The 19,781-nt window shown below is 38.3% G+C and overlaps 1 protein-coding gene across 1 annotated transcript in view; it reads left to right on the top strand.

The window, feature by feature from the left end:
• The first annotated feature begins 14,143 nt into the window (after positions 1 to 14,143).
• MFN1 (mitofusin 1) overlaps positions 14,144 to 19,781 on the top strand; it is a 45,704-nt gene continuing 40,066 nt past the window's right edge. Inside the window, exons 1-3 of the mRNA XM_027540391.1 lie at positions 14,144 to 14,259; positions 17,023 to 17,138; positions 19,078 to 19,213. Of these exons, the coding sequence (XP_027396192.1) occupies positions 17,027 to 17,138; positions 19,078 to 19,213 (248 nt within the window). The 5' untranslated portion in view covers positions 14,144 to 14,259; positions 17,023 to 17,026. The remainder of the gene's footprint in view (positions 14,260 to 17,022; positions 17,139 to 19,077; positions 19,214 to 19,781) is intronic.

The raw sequence follows: 19,781 nt of genomic DNA, 5'->3' as shown, positions 1-19,781 counted from the left end.
CTTCTTAAGTACTATCAAGAAAATGGTATTTTGTGCATCATTGGCCTCAAATATAATAAACATTGCTGCTAGCAAACTATTTGTCACTCAGGAATATTAATATAGTTGAAAAGACTGGTTTATGACCTATGGTTTTCTCATAGGACCCATTGGAGTTTATTCTGTTTTGTAAATAGTGACAGCAATAAGTTTTTCAAAACCATTTTTATTTCCACCCTTTTGTCATATATGCATACTTGTATTCCTAGAAATTACCATTCCATCTGATTATAACATTCCAGGTAGGGCTGTCTGATAAAAACATTTCTTACAAGACTTAAAATTGTAATTAAATTGGAAGAAAACCTTAGAAGCCATCTGATCTACACCCTTTTGTTTTCTATGTTTCTTATAGAAACAGGTTATTATTAGGCCGAGGTCACAAAACCAGTTAGAGCAGACAGGAGTGGAATCCAAGTTATTCCAGTCTAGTGATGTTTCCATTACACCATGTTATAAAAATCTGAGCTTTGTCCTTGGGATATTTTTCATGACTACTTATCCTAGCCAAGAATTGGCTTCTTGGTAATTCGGTTTTTATACTTTTTCAATATCCATTCAGCTTCAGGAATTTGATTTTCAGAAAACAAACCTTAAGTAATGACTTGGTTTGTTTTTATTTTCTAATTGTGTATCTTATAGCATTACATTTTTGATCAGGCATTAGTAATCAAATTAGAGATTGTAATGGAACAACTCAAGGCATTAAATCCAAGTTTTAGAACCATATAATTTGGTGCTTTTTTGATGAATCTGCAGCTTGAGGCCACATTTTACTTCCAGTTTGTCCAATAAAATCTTTTTGCATTGACTCAGCCTTCAAATAAACCTATGAGTGACCATTAAATTGCTGCAGTAGCAAGTTATGTTTTTAGTTTAATGAACTTTTTTGGAAAAACAAACTTACCTAAAAAGAAAATTTTCTAACTGCTTCTGGATTTTTTCTACTCAAAGACATATTTCCACTGTACTCTTGTGATTTGAGAATACATAACAGAATACACAATAGAATTATTGACAGCAGGGAACAGTCATGATGGATCTTTTGTTTTTTTCCTTTCATCTTCACCTTGAAATGAGTTTTATTTGAAAATAGTTGGGTGGTATTCAAAAGCCTCTCTTCCTGCTTGTAAATCTGCCAGTTTTCACATTTTAAATTGCCTTTCTTAGGTTCCTCTGAATATTTATCATCACATACTAACCAGTTTCTTCTTTTCACAGGGTCCGCAGCTTGTTAGGTGATTGCTGAATTATTCGCAGGTGTAGCATATACAGGTTTCTGGGGCTTTTTTCCCCTAGTAAGCTAACAATATTCCTAATTTTTAAATCTGATTTTCAAAGCATTGAATTAATTCCTGGCACTTTACAGTTTATCTTAGCTTGTTTTCTCAGTCTTACTACCTTTTACAAGCAGGTTAATACATCCCCCAAACTACTGTGATAAATTTTTAATGGAATTCTGATGACTTAAAAGCACTATAAATGACATAAATTTGAAAAAGCTAATAAAAATCAACGAGCCACAATCCTCCTGGGAAGCAGGTTGACTTAAAATAATCAATACTACTTACTTAACTGAAAATAAATAGTTAATGATTAACTGTAAATCCCAACAGAGAAGCAAATTTGGTTAGTCAGTTTTACACTACAATTAACAGTCTTATCCCCGTAAATTAAAAATGAACTTTTGAAGATAGAGTCTTTTGTAACTTTCAGTTCTGATGACTGAAGATACAGAGTATCTATTAGAATTTCTATTCATGGCATTGGGTTTATGAATTTTAAATATACTTTATATTGGTTTAGCTTTCCATAAATTAATATCTTAAGACAACATTCAAATCTAAGAGAAAGAACTGTGTACGTTTATGGTGTAAAATATAAATACAAAAAGCCTAAAGTCACATGTAATTTACATGTTTATATGAAATTACATGCTCAATTTACAAGTTTAAAAAACAAAATTTTAATGATGTTTGCTCTATACTGATTTGAAAAATAATTTTCTATACAAAGAGTTTCCACATTAAAGCATCACCACGACTTCCTTACTAAGTTCATCCTCTTTAATAACCTTGATATTAAACTAGTAACTCCCTGAACCTAAAATAAATCACATTTGTGAAAAGTAATTTCTTTATTGTAAAAAGAAACAATTTTCTCACATTGCTAAATAGGAATATTGTATTATCTAGTGGTTTTATTCACATATTTTAAAAAGAATGACTTTAAATTCTTTTTTTAAAGGAATTTTTGTTGTCGTAACTGTTAAGTTTATTGTTGTTTATTTTGAGTTTTAAATAGGCAACAGATAATGACCTGGAAAATCTTTTTTTTTTTTTTTTGCTGCTAAAAATATTGAACTGAAAATTTTAATGAAAAGTATATTTTGAATAAAAACTCCATGTTTTCTAGTTTTTAATACCTAGATAGTGTCTGCTACTGAAAAACATTACAGATGAAATAGTACTTTTGCACTTATTCTTCAGAGTAAGCTAAGATTAGGAATTGGAATCAAATGAAAATAACACAGAAGCATCATTTCTGGTGGGTGATGGGTGGTTTTTTGTTGTGTTTGGGGGAGGGGTGTTAGTTTTTGTTTTTGATCCTCTGCCTAAAGACCATTTACCATGATGTTTGGATTTTGGCTGGCTGAAATGTGAGAGTATTGAATTCTTTTTTCTTGCCTACCTTGCACATTTTATTTAGGGTTATCACTTCTCTGCTATAACCTTATGTTTCTGAAATATATTGCTCAAGCTATATTCTATGACTGATTACCCTTCTCTTTGCAACCCTTTCTTACCTCATTTGGGTTTTCAGAAAGTCTCAAGAGAGTAAAATTTTCCCAGTTAGCAAGGAGAGTGGATGTCTTAATTCTTCCTTCTCTCTATTCTCCAAACTGTTAAAATAACTTACTCCTTTCATACCATATACCTCATCACTCACTTCTACACCCTGTAAATATTTTATAATTTCCTGTCTAACAGAAGTAGTGAATTTATAAATTTTAATGTGTCTATTTTAGATTTTTAAGAAGCAGAATATCATGGTACTTTTCTTTCTGGCTGTGCCGCACAACTTGTGGAATCTTAATTCCCCAACCAGAGACTGAACCCAGGCCACAGTAGTGAAAGCGCTTAGTCCTAAACACTGGACCACCAGGGAGTTCCCTCATAGCACTTCCTTATGGTTATAAGATTATAGTTGATTAGATTCTTTATTGAACAACTATTGCTAAAGTAGAAAAACTAACACGGAATGACAGAATGTTAATTTGGAAGGAACCTCAGAAATCATCTAATCCAGACCCATAAAGCACATTACATAAAAATAATTGTATATAGTATATAATTTTATTTTATGGATTTAAATTATATGTTATAAAATGTAACACATCAAATCTCATTCATGAATATTTTTACTTAGGACAGAACTGATTTTTTTTTTTTAAGCAAATGTTTAAAGAAAAACATGAAGTAAATAATGATATATCGATATGGAAAAAATAGGTAAAACACGGATGACAAATTTGAGAATACAAAATCCTTATCTAAACTTCTTATTTATAGCTCAAAAAATGGTTCACTAATATTAGTTGAGTGCTTTTTAAGCTATAATAAATAGGACTTATAACTCTCTACCACTCTTCAAAGAATTTTAGAAAAAGTGAAAATGCACCCTATTTTTTCAGTGAAATGTCATACCAGACAACTGAAGAGAGAAAATAATGTAATGGGGAGTACTGGATCATGGCATGAGACCTTATTTTCTAGTCCCTGTTAGCTAACTATAAATTGCATGACTAACCAAGGACAATGGATGTAATGTTACCAAGTTTTTCTTTCAACTCCTTAAAAACTTGTTTCACTACTAGTCTGTTTAAACAACTATGGAATGTCGAATGTCTCTTCTCAAGCCATATGCATTTACCATATAGAGCAGGAAACTCTTCTCTGCCGTTCTTCTGAACTCCAGTTAAATATGAAGCTGAGTGCCTTTTGTGTTTCTAACTGTTCACTTTCTATATAATGCTACCATAAACATTCTTGTATGTGTTAAGGTGTTTGGGAAATTTTTTTTTTTATCCTTTGGAGGGATGTGGGCTTTCTGTAAGTATATTTTGTATGCTTGTGATTAAATATGTCCAAAATATCCAGACTGGCTCAAGTTTATACACCCATCAGATGATCATGTTTCCCTGCATCCTTATAGACAATAAAGTGAATTGATTTTGGTAAATCTGAAGGGCATAAAGCAGTATGTTACTATTGTTTGAATTTGCATTGTTTGATTACTAACAAGATTAGAAATGTCTCAATATGTTCATGAGACACTTGGGTTTCTCATTTCGTGAAGTGCTGCTGCATATGCTTTGTTTTTTGTTTGTTTTTGCAGTGAAAGCCCAATGTCCTAACCACTGGACCACCAGGGAGTTGCCCTTTGTCCACTTTTCTATTGGGTTTTCTGGTTACTTTTGAGAAGTTCTTTAAAATTTTAAATTATTGGTCCTTTGTTGATGATATACACTGCAAAGAATAGATTTCCAGATTGTCATCCATTGCTGATGTCTTTTGTTGAACAGAAATCTTTACATTTACTGTGGATAGATCCATCACATTTTACCTTACAGGTTCTGCTTTCTACCACCTTGTTAGAAAGCACAACCTTGTGCTTTCTACAATCTTGTTAACAAACTCCTCTGTAACCCCAAAGTCACAGAACTGTTTTCCCACGTTTTCTCCTAGTAATGTTCTGGTTGTACCTTTTGTGTTTAGGTCTGAATTTCTCTGTGTGTAAGAATGATTCAAGTTTTTGTTCATTCAAGTGAGCCAATTTCGTCAGTACTATTTGTTAAATAATGCATTCTTCTCCCAGTGATTCATGATAACAATTTGATCATATATCACTCCGCATGGGCATAATTGGCATAGAGATTTGTGTCTGTATTCATTATATTCCTGTTTGTTCCTGCAAGTTTCACATGTTTTAACAGTTACTTAAAACATTACAGCTTTCCAGTATGTCTTTCTTTTAATTGGAGTATGATTGCTTTACAGTGTTATGTTTCTGTTGTACAATCAAATGAGTCAGCTCTATGTGTGCATATATCCCCACCCTTTTGGATCTCACTCCCCAACCCCCATCCCATGTGTAAAATAAATAGCTAGTGGAAACTGCTATAAAGCACAGAAAGCTCAGCTCAGTATAGTATGTCTTAATATCAGGTAGTGTGCAGCTCAGTACAGTATGTCTCAATATCAGGTAGTGTGAATTTATTCTCTTCACTCTTGAGAATTTTTTTTAGCTGTTGGTGGACTTCCCTTCTTCCATGTAAATTTAGAATTAGTTCCAAATTCCATCTAAAGTCTTGTTGAAATTGCGTTATAATTATGACCATTTTAGAGGGAATTGACATCATTGTAGTGTTAAATCTTTGCTTTCATAAACATTGTATATTTCTCCATTTACTTAGGTCTCTTTTAATGTTCTTTAAAAAATTTTCCATAAAGATTGTATGCAGTTTTTGTTAAGTCAATAACTAGATTCTTTAGTTTTGGTTGCTTTGTCATGCTTTTGTTTTCTAATTGGTTACTGCATATTGGTAGGAAAGCTTCTGAATTTTGAAATATTGATTTTGCATATAGAAATGTTTGGGTTTTAATCTTTTTAGTTTTAATAGCTGTCTGTCCTTAATTTTTAATGTAAGTCATCATATAATTGTCATAAATTATATACTTGTTTCTTTATTCCTAGTCTGTGAGTCCCTAATGGCTCTTTTTTTCTTATCACAGAATTTGTCAGTTCTCCCACTACCATAAAGAGCAGGAATAGCATTAGCAGGTATTCCTTTTTTTGTTCCTAACCTTAAGTGTAAGACTGCTCAAACTCCCTGTCAAGTATATTTTCTGTAGGTTTTCATAAGTAGCCTTTAGCAGTTTTCTTAGTTTTGAAGACTTTTTATTGTAAGTAGGATTAAACTTTAGCAGTGATTTTTTTCTATAGCTATTGAGATAAACATGGGCTTTCTCCTATAAGTCTGCTAATATGAATTTCATTGGTTGATTTTCTAATATTGAATTATCTTTGTATTTCTAGGAAAACTGTACCTGTAGAAAAAAAAATTTTAATACAATGTTGGATTCAGTTAGCTAATATTTCATATAGGATATTTGCCTCTATAGTCATACATGTGATTTTCTTTACTTATACCTCTTATAAGTGGTATTAAGTTTATTCTAGTCTTATAAGTGAGTTGGGCTGTTTTTTTCTCTTGTTCTATGCTTTGCAAAAACCTGTATGAGATTAATCTTTTCTTGAAAGATTTAGTAAAGGGTTATCTCTAAAGTCATTTAGGCTGGCTTGTTTTTGGTATATATGGGAAATTGCCATTTCAATTTTTTGAATATTTACTAGTTTTTCCTAAGTTTTTAAATAATTGAATTTTAGTTTTTGTTAATCTCTGTTTTATTTAGCCTTTATATTTAATTTTTTTCTCCTTTCTTCTTTATGTTTACTCGTGGTTTTTGCCTATGAGTCTTCCATAATAAGGAAAATGATGGATTAAATTACTTATTATATGAAAACACTTATTTTTATAATTTATAACATGTAATGTCACTTTTATTTGAAATACAATAATTATATTAAACATGTAGTTGTTATTAGTAAAGTGATACTATTATGATTTTTAAAATTCAAATAATATAAATAAAGCAAAAGTTACCTTTGAGATTCCCTGTGTTCAGAACTGATTTTGAGTGGTTTAGGATTTCACATCGGAGAAGGCAATGGCACCCCACTCCAGTACTCTTGCCTGGAAAATCCCATGGATGGAGGAGCCTGGTAGGCTGCAGTCCATGGGGTCGCTAAGAGTCGGACACGACTGAGCGACTTCACTTTCACTTTTCACTTTCATGCATTGGAGAAGAAAATGGCAACCCACTCCAGTGTTCTTGCCTGGAGAATCCCAGGGATGGTGGAGCCTGGTGGGCTGCCATCTGTGGGGTCGCACAGAGTCGGACACGACTGAAGTGACTTAGCAGCAGCAGCAGGATTTCACATAGCTACTAACTGGCATAGTGTAGATACAAACTAAGGTCTTCAGATTGTTACATGCTCTTTCATTAAAAGATTTCTTCATCAATATATATTTGTTGAATAAACATGAAGATCTCAGGATGATAACAGCTTTCACCTTTCGCATGCTGGTTGATGCTTGAAATTCATCCTTAAAATTTCCTTCCTTTTTGCTTAATGCCTTAACATGATTTTAAATTATAGTACTTATTGGTCAGGGAAGTACAACAGAAGTCTTGATTTCAGAGTGTTTTGTGCTTTTTAATTCTTTATCTCTTTCCCTACCCTCCCTCTCTACGCCATAAACAAAAATGCTAACATAACAGTATGCTAATTATTTCTGCTAGGAATCCTTAGAATTGTACTTCTATCAAAATTTGCTTTATAATAAAGACCAAGCATAGTTTCTTACTTCCATGTCAGCTGGGTTACAGTGTATGTCAGTTAGGATTCAGAGGATAAGAAATTTATTGCGAGGAATTGAGAGCTGGCTAGGCAAATCCATAATATATAGGGATAAATATATATCTATATAGAGATATAAATATCTATAGACATAAATATATAATACAGACATACTACTACTACTACTACATACTGGAGAATCCCTGGCAAGAACACTGGAGTGGGTTGCCATTCCCTTCTCCAATGCATGAAAGTGAAAAGTGAAAAGTCAAAGTGAAGTCGCTCAGTCGTGGTCGACTCTTCATGACCCCATGGACTGCAGCCTACCAGGCTCCTCTGTCCATGGGATTTTCCAGGCAAGAGTATTGGAGTGGGTTGCCATTGCCTTCTCCGAGATATAGACATAAATAGACATAAACATATAGATACATATATATAGACATAAATATATAGATATATATCCAAAATATATAGGGATATACATAAATCTGTGTATATATATATATATATATTTACATATACATACATATATTGGAATATTAGCCATAAAAAGAATGAAATAATGCCATTTGTAGCAACCTACAGATTATACTAAGTGAAATAAGTCAGAGAAAGACACATATCATATCACTTACATGTGAAATCTTTAAAAAATGATACAAATAAACTTATTTATAAAACAGAAAAAGAATCACAGACATAGAAAAAAAACTTATGGTTCCCAAAGCGGAAAAGAGCAGGGAGGAAGGGATAAATTAGAACTTTGGTATAAGCAGATACAAACTATTATATATAAAAGAGATAAACGGAAATGTCCTATTGTATAGCACAGGGAGCTATATTCAATAATTCAATGTCTTGTAATAAACTGTAATAGAAAAAATCTGAAAAAGGAATTGTATATGTGTGTGTGTATATATATGTATATAAAACTAAATCACTTTGCTGTACACCAGAAACTAACAAAACATCATACATCAATTAAACTTCAATTTGTTGACAAAAAATAAGCTAAGAATAAAAGAGAATTTAATCCATCTAAACTGAGGATTATAACCCAGGAAACAAATTCTCAGAAGCTCCAAGAATTGCTCCGTTGGTCAGGAGTTAGAGATGCAGTTTCATAGATTTTTGAGACAAATTGTATAACATATTGACAGGTTAGCATTGTATCGATAGATAGTTCAATCAACTAAGTATTTTTTTCTTTTTCAATTACACATATGCAGACAAGGCTTTGGTCAGTGCCACCTCTTGTACCCTTGTCTGAGATGAAAAAAATACATTAAGCATAGAATTACAATGTAATGCTGTCTTGTGAAGAAAGGAGCCAACCTTTTCTCATAGGGTGATTTCACCCTCCTGCTTTGAGAAGGTCTGTTTAATGTGTAATGTAGATGCACACTGCACATTGTGAAAAGTCGGACATAAAGGGAGCATGCCATTTGTCTTCCTTTATTTTAGTCTGATCGTCCTTCCACAGAATATTTAAGATTTTCCTTATCAAAATTTTTTAAAGGGTGAAAAAGCAAACCATGGTCTAAAGAAAATACAAGTGTAATAGGTTGGACAGTATCTCCCCAAAATATGTGTCCAAGTTCTAACTATTGATATCTATGAATACGATCTTACTCAGAAATAGCACCTTTGAAAATATAATTAAGGATCTTGAGACGAGATCAACCTGCATTTAGGAGCCAAGATTCCAATTCCCATACTGGATCTACTGACCAGTGTCCATATAAAAGAAAGGAGAGATTTGAGACAAGAGCAGAAGGTCATAGGAAGATAGAGGCAGAGATGGGTGGGTGCCATGTATCTTTAAGCCAGGCCTTCTCTGGTGGCTCAGCTGGTAAAAGAATCTGCCTGCAATGCAGGAGATGTAAACCAGGGGACGCCTCTAGCCACTAGAAACTGTAAAAGGCAAGGAAGGAACCTCCTCCTAGAGCGTCCAGAGAGAACTTAGTCCTGCAGACATTTAGATTGTAGACATATGGCCTCCATATGACTGTGAGAGAATTAAAATTTTGTTTAAAACAAAAACAAAAAGCACTTAGGGCAAGTCATCAGTAGGCCTGGGCAGGAACTAACAGTTGATCCTGCAGTCCACAGGCAGAATGCCTTTATTAGGCAAATATCAGTTCTGCTCTTAAAATCTTTTGATTGATTGGATCACCCAGATTACCCGAAATAACCTCTTTTACATTCAGTCCAGTCCCTCAGTCGTGTCCGACTCTTTGTGACACTATGAACGGCAGCACACCAGGCTTCCCTGTCCATCACCAATTCCCGGAGTTCACTCAAACTCATGTCCATCGAGTCAATGATGCCATCCAACCATCTCATCCTCTGTCATTCCGTTCTCCTCCCACATTCATTCTTTCCCAGAATCAGGGTCTTTTCAAATGAGTCAGTCATTCCCATCAGGTGGCCAAAGTATTGGAGTTTCAGCTTCAACATCAATATTATCCAATGAATATTCAGGACTGATTTCCTTTAGGATGGACTGGTTGGATCTCCTTGCAGTCCAAGGGACTCTCAAGAGTCTTCTCCAACACCACAGTTCAAAAGCATCAATTCTTCAGCACTCAGCTTTCTTTCTAGTTCAACTCTCACATCCATACATGACTACTGGAAAAACCATAGCTTTGACTAGACAGACCTTTGTTGGCAAATGTGTCTGCTTTTTAACATGCTGTCTAGGTTGGTCATAGCTTTTCTTCCAAGAAGCAAGTGTCTTAATTTCATGGCTGAAGTCACCATCTGCAGTGATTTTGGACCCCCAAGAAAATAAAGTCTCTCACTGTTTCCATGTTTCCCCATCTATTTGCCATGAAGTGATAGGACCAGATGCCATGATCTTACTTTTCTGAATATCGAGTTTTAAGCTAAGTTTTTCACTCTCCTCTTTCACTTTCATCAAGAGGCTCTTTAGTTCTTCTTTGCTTACTTCCTTAAGAGTGGTATCATCTGCAGATCTGCGGTTGCTGATATTTCTCCTGGTAATCTTGATTCCAGCTTGTGCTTCATCCAGCCCAGTGTTTCTCGTGATGTACTCTGCGTATAAGTTAAATAAGCAGGGTGACAATATATAGTCTTGACATACTCCTTTCCCAATTTGGAACCAGTCTGTTGTTCCATGTCCAGTTCTAATTGTTGCTTCTTGATCTGCATACAGATTTCTCAGGAGGCAGGTCAGGTGGTCTGGTATTCCCATCTCTTGAAGAATTTTCCACAGTTTGTTGTGATCCACACAGTTAAAGGCTTTGGCATGGTCAATAAAGCAGAAGTAGATGTTTTTCTGGAACTCTTGCTTTTTCAATGATCCAATGGATGTTGGGAATTTGATGTCTGGTTCCTCTGCCTTTTCTAAATCCGGCTTGAACATCAGGAAGTTCATGGTTCACATGTTGTTGAAGGCTTGCCTGGAGAATTTTGAGCATTACTTTACTAGTGTGTGAGATGAGTGCAGCTGTGCAATAGTTTGAGCATTCTTTGGCATTGCCTTTCTTAGGGATTGGAATGAAAACTGACCTTTTCCAGTCCTGTGGCCACTGCTGAGTTTTCCAAATTTGCTGGCATACTGACTGCAGCACTTTAACAGCATAATCTTTTAGGAATTGAAATAGCTCAACTGGAAGTCCATCACCTCCACTAGCTTTGTTCGTAGTGATGCTTCCTAAGGCCCACTTGACTTTGCATTCCAGGATGTCTGGCTCTAGGTGAGTGATTACACAATTGTGGTTACCTGGATCATGAAGATCTTTTTTGTACAGTTCTTCTGTGTATTCTTGCCACCTCTTCTTATCTTCTGCTTCTGTTAGGTCTGTACCATTCCTGTCCTTTATTGTGCCCATCTTTGCATGAAATGTTCCCTTGGTATCTCTAATTTTCTTGAAGACATCTCTAGTCTTTCCCATTCTATTGTTTCTCTCTATTTCTTTGCATTGATCACTGAGGAAGGCTTTCTTCTCTCTCCTTGCTATTCTTTGGAACTTTGCATTCAAATGGGTATATCTTTCCTTTTCTCCTTTGCCTTTCACTTCTCTTCATTTCATAGCTGTAAGGCCTCAGCAGACAACCATTTTGCCTTTTTGCATTTCTTTTTCTTGGGGATGGTCTCCATCCATAGTTCTTCAGGCACTTTGTCTATCAGATCTAATCTCTTGAATCTATTTCTCACTTCCACTGTATAATTGTAAGGGATTTGATTTAGGTCATACCTGAATGGTCTATGAATGGTCTAGTGGTTTTCCCTACTTTCTTCAATTTAAGTCTGAATTTGGCAATACGGAGTTCATGACCTGAGCCACAGTCAGCTCCCGGTCTTGTTTTTGCTGACTGTATAGAGCTTCTCTATCTTTTACATAGTCAACTGATTATAGATGTTAATCATAAATAATCTCCCAGAAATACCTAGGGTTAGTGTTTGGTTGAATAACTGGATACTCGCTCTTACCATGAAGTAGGTATTAGTATTCTGCATTTGTAGATGAAGTACCTGAGGCTCAGAAGGATGAAGTGGATTTAATTGCAAAACTGTGTCACTTGCCAACTCTAGAAAGTCCCAGGACTTTCCTTTGAGCCACGTGCAGACCAGGAGCAGCAACACTCCAGGGATGTTAGAAATGGACACTTGGACCATGTGAATCAGAATCTGCAGTTTAATAAGAATCCTCAAGTACAAAATTCCTGAGTACAAAGTTTGAGAAGCACTAGCCACGGGTTGGAAAAGGTCAGTTTTCAAACCAATCCCAAAGAAAGGCAATGCCATGGAATGCTCAAACTATTGCACAATTGCACACATCTCACACGCTAGTAAAGTAATGCTCAAAATTCTCCAAGCCAGGCTTCAGCAATATGTGAACCATGAACTTCCAGATGTTCAAGCCGGATTTAGCAAAGGCAGAGGAACCAGAGATCTAATTGCCAACATCTGCAGGATCATCAAAAGAGCAAGAGAATTCCAGAAAAACATCTATTTTTGCTTTATTGACTATGCCAAAGACTTTGACTGTGTGGATCACAACAAACTGTGGAAAATTCTGAAAGAGATGGGAATACCAGACCACCTGACCTGCCTCTTGAGAAATCTGTATGCAGGTCAGGAAGCAACAGTTAGAACTGGACATGGAACAACAGACTGGTTCCAAATAGAAAAAGGAATACATCAAGGCTATATATTGTCATCCTGCTTATTTAACTTATACACAGAGTACATCACAAGAAACGCTGGGCTGGAAGAAGCACAAGCTGGAATCAAGACTGCCAGGAGAAATATCAATAACCTCAGATATGCAGATGATACTACCCTTATGGTAGAAAGTGAAGAACTAAAGAGCCTCTTTAAAAAGCAGAGACATTACTTTGTCAACAAGAGTCCCTCTAGTCAAAGCTATGGTTTTTCCAGTAGTCATGTATGGATGTGAGAGTTGGACTGTAAAGAAAGCTGACCACAGAAGAATTGATGCTTTTGAACTGTGATGTTGGAGAAGACTTTTGAGAGTCCCTTGTACTGCAAGGAGATCCAAGCAGTCCATCCTAAAGGAGATCAGTCCTGAGTGTTCATTGGAAGGACTGTTGTTGAAGCTGAAATTCCAAATCTTTGGCCACCTGATGTGAAGAGCTGACTCATTTGAAAAGACCCTGATGCTGGGAGAGATTGAGGGCATGATGAGAAGGGGAGGACAGAAGATGAGATGGTTGGATGGCATCACCGACCCAGTGGACATGAGTTTGGGTAAACTTCGGGAGCTGGTGATGGACAGGCAGGCTGGGCGTGCTGCGGTCCATGGGGTCTCAAAGAGTCGGACACGACTGAACTGAACTGAGTCAAGGATTGGCTCCGTGATAAATAATACGCTTGCAAAGGCGGGGGACAGGTTGGATCCCTGGACCTGGAAGATCCCCTGGAGTAAGAAATGGCAACCTCGTCAGGAAAATTCTGTGCACAGAGGAGTCTGGAACGCTAGAGTCCATGGGGTCGCAAAGAGTTGGACACGCGAAGAGCTGGACACGAATAAGTGAGCGCGCGCACACACACACACACACACACACACACACACACACAGAGGAGTCTGGAACGCTAGAGTCCATGGGGTCGCAAAGAATAAGTGAGCGCGCGCACACACACACACACACACACACACACACACACACACACATGGGGTCGCAAAGAATAAGTGAGCGCGCGCGCACACACACACACACACACACACACACACACACACACACACACACACACACACACACACACAGCTAAGGCAGTCTATAAGTCAAAAGGTTTTTCTTTATTGCTGATGGCCGAGCAAGCAGGTTCCTTGTCTGGCACCCCAACCCAACCTCATCTCACCGCACCTCTCCTCCTTTTCGTTCTCCCTCACTACACCAACCGCTGGCAGCTAGCTACGCCGAGGCTGGGCAGGGCTTTGGAAATTTTGAAGGCAGACGGAGGCGAAGCAGAAGTTAGGGGAACTGAAAAGCATTCTTGTAGCAGCATTCTCTGCTAACAAAAACTCTTTGCCCTCTGCCCTTAAGAAATATGACGTTCGGCGAATACGCACTTCCGGTCATGGAGCTAAACAAAATCCGGGAGGGCAAGAGACCGGAAGTAACCGCCCTCGTGCCTCTCCTCCCGCCCCCTCTTAGTTTCCCAGCGTCTTTTGGGAGAATGAGGTTGCTTGAGGGCTGTGGCTCAGGTGCGGTTACTGGGTGACAAGTCGGAGCCCGGACTGGGTGAGTGCCCGCTGTCTCGGCCGCGGATCGGTTCACTTTGTTCGGGTGACCTTCGTCCTGCCGGGGATAGGGGACGGGGAGTCGTGCGCGGGGCGCTCTTTGAAGAGGCGCCGCCGCGGGTCTGCGGCAAAGGAGCGAGCTGGGGGGGTTGCGAGTGGGGCCGGTTCCCGGGTCGGGCCCGCAGAGCCCGCGAGGTCAGAGCCCAGGGAGTCGGGCGGCCGGGCCCCGGCAAAGGCTCGCGGGACGGGGGTGGGGTCTGGCCCCGAGCCCCGCAGGCGGGGCTCCCGCGCCTGGTGTGGAGGACGGGAAAGGCCTTTCTCCAAGGCAGGCGTTCACAACCGGCTGAACCGGGTGGTTATTCTCACCGTGCTTTCTCACGCAGCCCTGCGGTCAGTCATTTTCTGACCCCTTGGAAGTCTCAGCCTTCTTTATGGCTGCTCTGCTCCATTTTACACACATGCACACAAGGATTAGACAGGTGTGTGATAGGTTTTGTTGGGTGCTTTTTATGAGAAGCTACCACAAAAAATTATTTTTCTTAAATTCCTTCAAGTTCTTGTTACTTTGGCTGGAAACGTTGATGCTCTCTATAAGGCTTGTCTCCTTATATGCTGCGATGAGAACTCCTACTTTCTAAACGTTAGTATTGCTCTTTTTAAAGCTTGCCTCCTTATTTGTTGCGACGAAAACTAATTTCTCAACGTTAGTATTGCGTCAAACGTTAATATGATGTTGAAGTTCTATTTACTCACTCTACCTATCTACCACCTAGAGGTCCAGATTGAGAGACAGTAACTTATTGTTGGTGAACTTGGCTTCATCTCACTCATCCTGCTCCCTGATGTAGTTAAGAGTCACATGCACTCTTACTATCATGAAAACAAATAACCCATTCAAAAAAATGGGCAGAAGACCTGAATAGACATTTCTCCAAAGAGGACATACAGATGACCAACAGGCACATGAAAAGATGTTCAGCTTCAGTAGTTATTAGAGAAATGCAAATCAAAACTACAGTGAGATATCACCTCACAGCAGTTAGAATGGCTGTCATCAAAAAATCCAAAAACAACAAATGCTGGAGAGGGTGTGGAGAGAAAAGAACCCTTCTGTATTGCTTCAGTCAGTCAGTCAGTCAGTTCAGTCACTTAGTCGTGTCCGACTCTTTGCGACCCCATGAATTGCAGCATGCCAGGCCTCCCTGTCCATCACCAACTCCCAGAGTTCACTCAAACTCAAGTCCACCGAGTCGGTGATGCCATCCAGCCATCTCATCCTCTGTTGTCCCCTTCTCCTCCTGCCCCCAATCCCTCCCAGCATCAGAGTCTTTTCCAATGAGTCAACTCTTCGCATGCGGTGGCCAAAGTACTGGAGTTTCAGCTATATTGCTTATGGGAATGTAATAGTCACTATGGAGAACAGTATGGAGGTTCCTTAAAAAACTAAAAATAGAGCTACCATATGATCCAGCAATCCTACTCCTGGGCATAGATCTGCAAAAGAACATCCAAAAGGATACATGCACCCCAGTGTCCATTGCAACACTATTTACAGTAGCCAAGACATGGAGGAAACTTAAATGTCTGTCTACAGAGGACTGGATAAAAAAGATGCAGTACATATATTACAATGGAATATTACTCATCCATTAAAAAGAATGAAATAATACCATTTGCAGCAGCATGGATGGACCTAGAGAGTGTCATACTGAATGAAATGAGTCAGAGAAGGAGAAATATCCTATGACATCCCTTGTATGTGGAATCTGAAAAGAAATGATACAAATAAACTTACAAAACAGAAAAAGACTCATAGACTTAGAAAAGGAACTTATGGTGCTAGGGGAAGGGATAGTTAGGGACTTTGAGAAGGTCTTGTACACACTGCTATATATAAAATGGATAATCAATAAGGACTTTCTGTATAGCACATGGAACCTTCATGTTATATGCTAGCCTAGATGGGAGGAGGGTTTGGGGAAGAATGGTACATGTATATGTATGGCTTCCCGGGTGGTGCTAGTGGTAAAGAACCCACTTGCCAATGCAGGAGACACCGGTTCAATTCCTGGGTTAGAAAGATCCCCTGGAGGAGGGCATGGCAGTCCACTTCAGTATTCTTGCCTAGAGAATCCCATGGACAGAGTAGCTTGGCAGGCTATAGACCATGGCGTTGCAAAGAGTTGGACACAACTGAAGTGACTTAGCACACCTATGTACGGCTGAGTACCTTCAAGGTTCACCTGAAACTACCACAGCGTTGTTAATTGACTATACCCCAGTACAAAATACAAAGTTTAAAGTTTGGGGGGAAAAAATAGAGTCACATGCACTCAGAATTTGGCTAGTTTTCATCAGCAGCAAAGGGAACTAAAGTAGAAATTGCAGTCAAATTTTGGGCAATAGACTTCACATATTTTAGTGGAATATTGCCCAAAAGTAGTCTTTAATTGTCTGAATAAATCACTTCTCTCCCAAAAACAGCTACGTAAGAATATTTAGGGGGACTTCCCTGGTGGTACAATGGCTAAGACTCTACACTCCCAGTGCAGGGGGCCCGAGTTTGATCCCTGGTCAGGGAACTAGATCCCACATGCCACCATTAAGAGCTTGAATGCTGCAGCTGAAGAGCCCACAAACTATAACTGAGACCCAGCAGAGCCAAATAAATATTTTGGAAGTTTGTTTCATTGGGGAGTCAGTGTTGCTGAAAAGTGTCATTAACTCACGTGTCTTTAATTTGTTTCTAACTTTTTATTTTCAGCATAATGGCAGAAACTGCTTCTCCACTGAAGCACTTCGTGCTGGCTAAGAAGACAATTACAGCAATCTTCGACCAGTTACTGGAGTTTGTTACTGAAGGATCACATTTTGTTGAAGGTTAATTTCTCTAAGTTTTTAAAATAATTAATTTGGAAATATATAAAGATCCTTTATTCTTTCAACCTTGGATACAGAACACATACAGAGCATTGTACTATATGAGATACCATAACAAAACCCATTTCTGCTGACCAAAGGAGGAAGATTGAATTATATTAATAGCAACTAAGAAAGAAGTGTATGTGTGAGGTCCTGTTCTAAGCACTTAATAATAGCTCATTTAATACTCAAATCAACACTGAGGCACATTGTAATCACACTCATTTTAAAGATAAAGGACCTAAGGCACAGAAAAGGTAAGCAGCTTACCAAAGATCACACAGCTTGTAAATGCCTGGACAAAAAAGTCAAGTGGCCCACATTTAGCCATTATACTTATCTCCCTGTCAACTCAAAAGTTAAGTCAACATCTCAAATCTATTTTAGTGAAAAGTGAGACAGAAAAGCTGTGACAAACCTAGACATTGTATTAAAAGCAGAGACATCACTTCGCCAACAAAGGTCCGTATAGTCAAAGCTATGGTTTTCCAGTAGTCAAGTATGAATGTGAAAGTTGGACCATAAAGCCTGAGCACCAAAGAATTGATGCTTTTGAACTGTGATGCTGGAAAAGACTCTTGAGAGTCCCTTGGAGAGCAAGGAGATCAAACCAGTCAGCCCTAAAGGAAATCAACCCTGAATAGTCATTGGAAGGACTGATGCTGAAGCTGAAACTCTTAATACTTTGGCCACCTGATGCAAAGAGCCAGCTCAGTGGAGTTGGCTGAAGCTTCAATACTTTGGCCACCTGATGTTGGGAAAGATTGAAGGCAAAAGGAGAAGAGGGTGGCAGAGGATGAGATGGTTAGATAGCATCACCGACTCAATGGACATGAATTTGAGCAAACTGGGAGATAGTGAAGGACAGGGAATCCTGGCATGCTGTGGTCCATGGCGTCACAAAGAGTCAGACAGAGCTTAGTGACTGAACAACAACCATTACCAATTCAAACCTCACTCTTAACATGTGAATCCCTCTTCTCAGTTCAAGATTTGAAGCTCCTGTCAGAATGAAATTATAATTGGTGGATATTAGGTTCTAGTTCGGAGAAGGCAATGGCACCCCACTCCAGTACTCTTGCCTGGAAAATCCCATGGACGGAGGAGCCTGGTAGGCTGCAGTCCATGGGGTCGCCAAGAGTCGGACTCGACTGAGCGACTTCACTTTCACTTTTCACTTTAATGCATTGGAGAAGGAAATGGCAACCCACTCCAGTGTTCTTGCCTGGAGAATCCCAGGGATGGGGGAGCCTGGTGGGTTGCCGTCTCTGGGGTCGCACAGAGTCGGACACGACTGAAGCGACTTAGCAGCAGTAGCAGCAGCAGGTTCTAGTTACTCTATTCAGAAATGCGTTTTGGTCTTAGGTGGGTACTTTGTACTGATGAATAATAAATACCCTTTTGGGTCTTCCCTGGTAGTCCAGTGGCTAAGACTGTCCCAATGCAGGGGACCTGGGTTCAAATCCTGGTCAGGGAATTATATCCTACATGCTGCAACTAAGACATGGCACAACCAAATAAACATTTAAAAAATAAATACTCTTTTGACTGGACCCCTGTAATTTTTAATAATTTTGTAATTCTGAGCAGTATTCTTAATGACCCGTTAGAACAAGGCATTCACCTTTTACCAAATATTCAGATACCATGCTATTTTTATTTTCAAATGTCATGTTAATATAGAACAAAACCAAAATGTATGTACATCTTAAGTATTCTGTTTTATAATTATTGGAGTGGGTTGCCATTTCCTTCTCCAGGGATCTTTCCAACCCAGGAATCAAACCCAGGTCTCCTACATTGAAGGCAGATTCTTTACTGACTGAGCTACAATGGAAGCCCTATAATTACCTTAATATTCATCTATATTATTTTGTCTACCATTTTAATTTTACAGCAACATATAAGAATCCAGAGCTTGACCGAGTAGCTACGGAGGATGATCTGATAGAAATACAGAGGTATAAAAACAAGCTTTCCGTCATTGGTGAGGTGCTGTCTCGGAGACACATGAAAGTGGCCTTTTTTGGCAGGTAACTCTTTACTGTTCTTCTCAAGGAGAGTTTTCAGCTTGATCGTATCTGTAGCTTTGTTTCTGATGTTTCAGCAAGGGTATTCCTTCTTTTTACAGCAGTTTCTGCTCATATTAAATGTTAAAGCTATTAGCATGTAAAATAATTTGTTCATTTTAGTTCCTGGTATAAAAAAAGCTTTATGGTATAAAAGAAGTCGTTTGTTTTTTAAGGGTGTTCATCTTTAAGAATTGGCTTCTTAGCCAATTATAGGAATAGAAAAACAGGTAAGTATCATTTGTGACTTACTCTTTTAAGTTTCTATTGATTATCAGGTTGTGTCTTCCAAAAAGATTTTCAGCTCCATGATTCCCAGAGGAAGAATAAGACATGCCATTCCTTAAAGAAATTCTGGAGTGAAAAGAGTGATTTCTGCCACAGCTCATACATTAATTTAGGGACCATTTGTTAACTGTCTATATACCAATCACTCTGTTGGGCACTAGAGATGCAAAGACAAATGACAAGGCCCATACTTGGTTGTTCAGATATCATGTGTTGTGTATCAGTAGAGGCATTTATTTACTCA

This window comes from Bos indicus x Bos taurus, chromosome 1, assembly GCF_003369695.1.
Source record: "Bos indicus x Bos taurus breed Angus x Brahman F1 hybrid chromosome 1, Bos_hybrid_MaternalHap_v2.0, whole genome shotgun sequence".
Lineage (NCBI taxonomy): Eukaryota > Metazoa > Chordata > Mammalia > Artiodactyla > Bovidae > Bos > Bos indicus x Bos taurus.
The sequence above is the reverse complement of the archived record's forward strand: the minus strand, read 5'-3'. Positions and strand labels throughout refer to the sequence as shown.